The 8,076-nt window shown below is 38.0% G+C and overlaps 1 protein-coding gene across 1 annotated transcript; it reads left to right on the top strand.

Moving 5' to 3' along the window:
• Window positions 2,644-5,852, top strand: LOC109827651 (flotillin-like protein 1). Its single transcript, XM_020394961.1, has 4 exons — window positions 2,644-3,111; window positions 3,252-3,332; window positions 4,212-4,742; window positions 5,322-5,852. Exons 1-4 carry the CDS (start codon window positions 2,794-2,796, stop codon window positions 5,823-5,825), a joined length of 1,434 nt encoding a protein of 477 aa, XP_020250550.1. The 5' UTR covers window positions 2,644-2,793; the 3' UTR covers window positions 5,826-5,852.

Genomic DNA, 8,076 nt, shown 5'->3' with positions numbered 1-8,076 from the left:
TTGAGGGTGCAAGGGAGTTTTGATTGGCGGCTGATTTGTTCATCTTTTGGCAGCGGCTTCGTCTCTCTTTTGGCATCGCGCAGGCAGAAGAAAAGCTGTGTTTTTTCTAGGGTTTTGTGTAGCCGTTTTTTAGGGTTTTTGGTATCCTTTTTTGAGAGAGATTTTGTGTGAGGGATCTGAGAGTTTGTGAGGGTTTAGATTGTGAGATTGTATACCCCAGTTGTATCTCTCCCTCTATTAGTAGATCTCCCCCCTCCTTGCCCCGTGGACGTAGGCAGTTTGCCGAACCACGTAAAATTTTGTGTTCTTGCCGTGATTTGTAATAGCTTGTAGGATCCCTCGACGCGCAGTCCTAGAGCTGACGAGAGGACCCTCGACGCGCAGTCTTAGAGCTGACGAGAGGAAGAGCAGATATCTCACTTTGATGAGATATCTGGCTTTCGGTTCTTGTTTCCTTTGAGAAACTAGAATTCCGTTGTGATCTAATCTCTTGTTGTGCACCTTGCGCACCGGAGGTGCTGCCGAAATTTCCGCTGCGCACAACAAAAAATGGGTGGTACCAAGCACAAATTTTGTGCTTGGTACCAAACATACCCATATTCCTCATATATATATATATTTCCTTCTTTTTTTTCCTTTTTAAGCCCAATTTTTTTTATCCAATTTCAATAAACAAGAGAATTGCAGAAAGTAAATGCAAATTGTATCAAAACTTGGCTTATACCATTCTTATACCATTTCATCTGCAATGTTACTCTTTATACCATAGTGGTAATTGAATGTCACTTTTTATCACAGTCTAATAAATTAGTCAACTTACAACATAAGATAAGATAGTCTATGATCCAACACATCCAATTTATCGCATGGAGGATTGCAGAAAAGAAAGGGTGAGAATTTTCATCACCTTAGTATTATTAATCTAATCGGGTAATTTGGTCATTGGTCATTGTATCTATCACTTAATTGGATGTTTATACCGGTATTTAAATTACTTGGATGGTTGGTCTAGTAATTTAATATTAACTGGATTATTAATCACTTTCATTGCTTTTCCGTCAATTAATTTAATGGATTTCTGTGAGATGGCATGAAAATATCTTTATTATTTGACATAAGAGATTTCTTCCGGTGTAATATCCTAATCACTTATAGAAATGAAAATTAATGACATATTGGGAACTTGTATTAGATAGTCATATCGTAATTGAAGTATTATTCGTACAAAATATTAACTTGTGACATATCATTCAAATGTGGGACCACATTCACACGGGTAATGAGTGGATGTGGATGTGACATATCACTACTAAGCACAAAATTTATGCTTGGTACCAAGCATACCCATATTTCTTTTATATATATATATATATATATATATATATAAAGGAAAAATAAAAAAATGCAAACTGAATTCTTGTAATTTACCTTTTCAAAGACCTCCTTCTTGAACTCCTTGGTCCCCTTAAAGATTTCCTCCATAGTCATCGACGCAGCGAGAACCCTCGTCTCCCCCTCAATAACACCCTGCACCAACTCCTTCACATGGTTCGAGTTCTTGTCGTGCGACGACATGAGCTTGGCATACTTCAGCATCATTTCCTCCTCATCCTCCTTTGGCCCAATGGTGAACACAGCCGGAAGAATAAAGGGCAGTTTCTCTGCGCTCATCGCCTGCACATCGAACTCGTAGTTCACTGGAGATATGTCAATTCTTGAATATGACTGGCCCGGGAAAATCCAGGCTTTTTTCGCTAGCTTGACGTCGCTGATGCGCCATCCCGTGATGGCTAAGTATTGGGAGGCCGAGGCTACTTTGTAACCCATCGTTTGATTTTCTTGAGGAATGAAGGAGAAAGAAAAGAGAGAAGAGTTTAAGCAAAGTTAAAAGAAGGGAATGCTATTGCATCAAATTTATGATAAGTTTTGAGCAATTCTTGTAAGCACAGGAAACTGATTTGGTGTTTCCTAGCATCTATAGTTGAAAAAAAAAACACCATCCCAGAAATCTTTTTTCTTTTTGAAATCAAGATGAGAGCGGCTTATTTCAAATTTTAGTAATTATTATTATTATTAATTAATTGTAGTATCTTCTTAGAAATTTCATTTATTAACACGGGTTTCTTCTTAATATATATTCCTTATTATATGTTTTCTTTCCTTATTAGAATTTTGTTACTATTAGAATTACCTTTTCATTAATATTCTACATGATGCGTACGTATGGGACATTATATTCTTCTGATTAAGATAGATAAATATAAATAATAATAATAATAATAATAATTATAAACTTGGAGTTATTATGATAGACTTGTAGGTATCTCAAATCTCAAAAATAGTTGCTATAGATATCCTAATCAAAGGAGAAAAAAGCAATATTTTCTGTATCTAGTTAATTGATACGGTAATTCAACCTAGATTGTTGTAATGGGCGATAGTTAATTGATAAGGTACAAGAATATAATATCCCAATATCTTTTCACCTTATTATAGAATATTTATTAAAGTTCTTGTTGAAAAGAAAACTCTTCTGAGGAAAGTTTTAAAGAAGATATCTATAATAAAGATAATTCCTAATTAAAAGATACTATATAATTAACAATAATGACTAAAATTTGAAATAACCACGTGTGTCAGGATTGCAGGACCGGAAACACACAGGATACCCAAACATCGATCTTTTAAATATGAACATAAACAATAGCATCCCCTTTTTGCTCAACTTTCTCCGTTGATCTCTCTGTTTCTTCCCCTTTCTTGATTTTATCTGAAATCTAACCAGCGTCAACAATGGGCTACAAGGTAGCCTCGGCCTCCCAATACTTAGCCATCACAGGATGGGGCATCGAAGACGTCAGGCTTGCGAAGAAGGCCTGGGTTTTCCCCGGGCAGTCATGTTCAAGAATCGACTTATCTCCCGTGAACTACGAGTTCGATGTGCAGGCGATGAGCGCAGAGAAACTGCCCTTTATTCTTCCAGCGGTGTTCACCATTGGGCCGAAGGTGGATGAGGAGGAGATGATGATGAAGTACGCAAAGCTCATGTCGTCGCACGACAAGAACTCGAACCATGTGAAGGAGTTGGTGCAGGGTGTTATTGAGGGGGAAGCTCATGTCGTCGCACGACAAGAACTCGAACCATGTGAAGGAGTTGGTGCAGGGTGTTATTGAGGGGGAGACGAGGGTTCTCGCACGACAAGAACTCGAACCATGTGAAGGAGTTGGTGCAGGGTGTTATTGAGGGGGAGACGAGGGTTCTTGCTGCGTCGATGACGATGGAGGATATCTTTAAGGGGACCAAGGAGTTCAAGAAGGAGGTCTTTGGCAAGGTACTTGTTAAAAGTTTTTATTTTTGACATAAAATTAATAGAAATCCGTTTATTAGTACCTTGTTTTTTCAAGAAACCCTCTTAAGACATATTTTGATATATTTCTTCTCTTTCTCTTAGATTAGGTATTAAGAAGACAAGGAGCAAAAGATAAAACAAAGGGGGTAAAAACCTACATTGACCTCTGTACAAGTTTTTCAAGAAGAACATTTCACTTTAAAACTCTAATGGGGTTTTAATGGCAAAACGGAGTTTTTTTGTTCAAGCTATTATGTGAGGAACTTTTTTTGTTTTAAACGTACATAGATGAGGGACAGATGACTGAGATACTGTTATAATCCATGCTACATTTTTTTACCTAATTTTATCATCTTATATAATGGAATATTTGTTATTATATACTATAGAAAAAGAAAAACAATTGTTGCTCGAAAATCTAGCTTTTCAAACGCAGAAAGAAGAATGAAGAATTAAGGAAAAAACCCATCCTTCATTAACAAACACATAAGATATAAAGAAGAAGAATTAAGGAAAAAACCGGGAAGAAGAATGAAGGGTTTTAGCCTTGGAATTCTAAAATTACCCTTACTCGGCCATTTGATTTGTCCAACTTGAAAAAGTAAAAAGTAAATAAACACTATGAATTAATACAGTAGCCATTCATTTGAACCAACTATGGAAGAAACCGACATGCGTCATCTTCTTGCGATTCCAACTAAGATTTCTATGGCTAGCAAAAGAGACATCACTCGTCTCCTCTCATATCTGAGATAGATTCATAGTCACATTTTTTTATAATAGTGTCGATGACAATTACAGCAATTACTTTTATTAAATTGGACGCTAATTTCTAATTCCTGACTTACTATTTCCCAACAGGTTCAACTGGAGCTCAACCAGTTTGGTCTCCTAATCTACAACGCCAACGTGAAGCAGCTAGTCGATGTCACGGGCAGCGAGTACTTCTCCTACCTAGGCCAAAAGACCCAGTCGGAAGCAGCCAACAAAGCCAAGGTCGACGTAGCCGAAGCCAGGATGAAAGGAGAAGTCGGAGCCAAACAAAGAGATGGAGAGACATTGAAGAACGCAGCTGATATTGACACAAAAACAAAGATTTACTCGACACAGAGGCAAGGAGAAGGGAAGATGCAGGAGGCTAAGGTGAAGGCAGAGGTGAAGATATTTGAGAATGAGAGGGAGGCTGAGGTGGCTGAGGCGAATGCCAAGCTGGCGATGAAGACGGCCGAGTGGGAGAAGCAGACGCAGGTGGCTGAGGTGGAGGCAGAAAAGGCCGTGGCTGTGAGAGAGGCAGAGCTTCAGTTGGAGGTCGAGAAGAAGAATGCGATGAGGCAGACTGAGAAGCTCAAGGCTGAATTTCTCAGTCAGGCTACTGTAGACTATGAGATGAAGGTAACATATACATCTGAATGTCATTCTATAAAATCCAATATGTTCGTGGATATCCTGATGTTTATCTCCCTCTCATTGCTGTATGAATCTAAGCTTCTGGTATTAGTTACCTGATCATGTGATTTATTGAATTAATAAACATGGATATCCGAATATTTGCTGTCAATTTTTAGCATAAAAAGAAGTATATAATGGACGGTTGTAACTCATTTATCATATCTGTGAATTTCGCTTATTTTCATCTTTCACTTTGACCAATCTTAATCTTTCGTTAAGTACTAGCTGCTCATAATTTTGGTGGCATTTGACTTGATAATTGTTAGTATTTATGGTTATGGAAGCTGTTTCCTGTGCATCATAGCAAATGTAAGCAGTATTTTAAAGCAGTTTTATTCTATTATATAAGATAAGGTTCCATGCTTTTTGCCTTAAAATTCTTGCAAACTTCTTCATGAACTTACATTTGAGCTCAAAATAAACTCAAATTGATTGAAATTCTGTAAGACGCTAACTAATGTGCGTACTTCAATAGCATGTAAAATTACTACCTTCACAGATGAGCGTTCTAATTGCATACAGGTGCAAGAAGCAAACTGGAAGCTGTACAACAGGCAAAAGGAAGCTGAAGCAGAACTTTACCAGCAAGAGAAAGAGGCAGAGGGACGTCGTGCAGTTGCTGAAGCCGCCTTCTTTTCTCGCCAGCAGGAGGCAGACGGAGAGCTCTACGCCAAGCAAAAGGAAGCTGAAGGACTACACGCTCTGGCTCAAGCACAGGGGTTCTACCTGGAAACGTTGCTGAAATCTCTTGGAGGAAATTATGGAGCACTGAGAGATTACCTGATGATAGATGGGGGAATGTACCGTGATATGGCACGTATCAATGCTGATGCTGTCAAGGGGTTGCAGCCAAAGATCAGCGTGTGGAGCAATGGTGATGGTGCTGGCTACGGAGAGCAAGCTGGAGCTATGAAGGAGATTGCTGGAGTGTATAAGATGCTGCCTCCATTGTTTAGCACGGTTCAGGAGCAGACTGGAATGCTTCCTCCTGCTTGGATGGGTTCCATGCCTGGACCAGCTAAATGAATTTAAATCCAGGGCTCTTCATGATTATATCTGGCAAAGTTTCTTCTAGGAGTTTACAGTTTAATTCAATTTATCTATTTTTTAACTTCGCTTGTGGAATACTCTTAGCGTGGATTTCGTCAGTCTTTTTAATAGGAATCTTGTTCAGACTATCTTCTTTTGATTAATCTTTTGCTAGTTGACTGCAGAATCGAAAATTTTCGCCGAAACTATATTTTTTCTATCACTGAGTAGTTCAACATCTAATTGCTCCTGGATGAGTAATGAGCCTCTTGCGCACGGGAATTCAGAATTCTTCAGTATTCTCTACTTTTAGGTCTGGAAATGCCGATATCTGGGGTGAAGTAAGAACACTTCTAGCTTAGAAACATGTTGGGTTAGGTTAGGTTACTGCATACTTGCCGTGTTATTTCCCTTTGATGCCAAAAGATCAATTGGAAGAGACTGTACAATGTGTAGACAATTACAAATTTTGGTTAGAAGTCCCTAGGGAGCTTATATGTCTAGTCGTTGATGATGTATCTAGCTATTGTGGGCCTTCTAATTTGTTGAGGGTCCTTCTTTCAAAAAAAATGGAGGCCTCCTATAGAGCTCTGAATTGGTTGGAAAGCAACAAAAGAAGTAGCCTAGGAATTTCTTGACACAAAACACAAGATTTGATGTGGACTTTGAATAGAAATATTTAAATAGAGATATTTAGGTAATTCTATGTTTTTAACCTGCAGTTAAGTTTGATGTTAATTTTGAGGGAACTAAACAATTATAGAAGGGCAAGTCTAAAAAATTTTGAGAATAAGGAGAATCCATATATTCATTATTTGTTGAGATTCAATTTTTGAATAGGGAATAAGAATCCTCTCCAATGATCTCATCTCTCTAATGATCTTATATACTAAACAGGAATAAGAAAACCTAATTAAACACCAAACAATAAAAACAATTTGTTGAAGGCTGAGATTGTTTGCTACTGACTAACAGTAACCATCTACTCGCTACAGTAACTGTTATAGGTTGCCTCAAATACTCAATCTATATTGCTTTGGTAATTCCTTTTTAGGTTGGTTTGTTTTGATCAAGAGTTCTACTTACATTAGACTTTACACAACCAATCATATTAGAGGTTTATTCCTACTTGGACTCTTATTGGGTTTTAGGATATGTGGACTTCTATTCCTATTAGAACGCTTATTCCTTAGACAGCAAGGAGTTGGGATCTTCAAGGCTATATAAGAACAATCTTTCAAGCCAATTAGATGCATCAATCTTCATAGCACCAATCAAGAAGAGAGAGTTCTTTTGTGAAGTCTATTTGATATTCTTCTCTTTTATTCCTTTAGTTGAGAGTTGTATTAGGCTTTTGGGGTGTTATTTAGATTGAGTGATTGAGAGATTCACTTTGTATTCCTCACAATTAGTAAAGTTTTCTCCTCCTTCGCCCGTGGACGTAGGCTACAAGTCGAACCACGTATTATTCCTCACAATTAGTAAAGTTTTCTCCTCCTTCGCCCGTGGACGTAGGCTACAAGTCGAACCACGTATATCTTTGTGTTCGTGTGTTTTCGCCCGTGGACGTAGGCTACAAGTCGAACCACGTATATCTTTGTGTTCGTGTGTTCTTGATATTTTTTATGCTCTCGTGTGATTGACATTAGCTTATCTTGGGGAATTTGTCATAACAAATTGGTACCATAGCTAGGTTAGCTATCAATCAGATGAGAAGATGACAACAACTACTACGAAGTGGGATATCGAGAACTTTAACGACAACATCAGTTTCAGGCTTTAGCAAGTTAGGATGATCGTCATGTTGACACAGAGTGGATTGAAGAAGACTTTGTTCGGAAAGTTGAAGAAATCGGCTACTATAACGGAGGAAGATTGGAACGAGTTGGATGATAGAGCTCTCACAGCGATCCAGTTATGTTTGACAAACAAAATTTTACAAGAAGTTTTCATAGAGAAAACAACCGCTAATTTGTGGTCTAACTTGGAGGATTGTATTTGACGAAATCGCTCACTAATCGCCTCCTCTTGAAGCAACGTTTGTACATACTTCGGATGTCGAAAGGAACACCTATCAAATCTCATATTGGTAAATTTAATTCTGTAATTATATATTTTAGTAAGATTGATGTTAAGATCTATGATGAAGATCAAGCCCTATTGTTATTGTGTTCTTTGCCGCCTTCCAACAAGCACTTCAGGGATACTATGATTTATAGTCGAGATTCTATTGGTATCAAGGACGTCA

This window comes from Asparagus officinalis, chromosome 1 (assembly GCF_001876935.1).
Source record: "Asparagus officinalis chromosome 1, Aspof.V1, whole genome shotgun sequence".
Lineage (NCBI taxonomy): Eukaryota > Viridiplantae > Streptophyta > Magnoliopsida > Asparagales > Asparagaceae > Asparagus > Asparagus officinalis.
The sequence above is the reverse complement of the archived record's forward strand: the minus strand, read 5'-3'. Positions and strand labels throughout refer to the sequence as shown.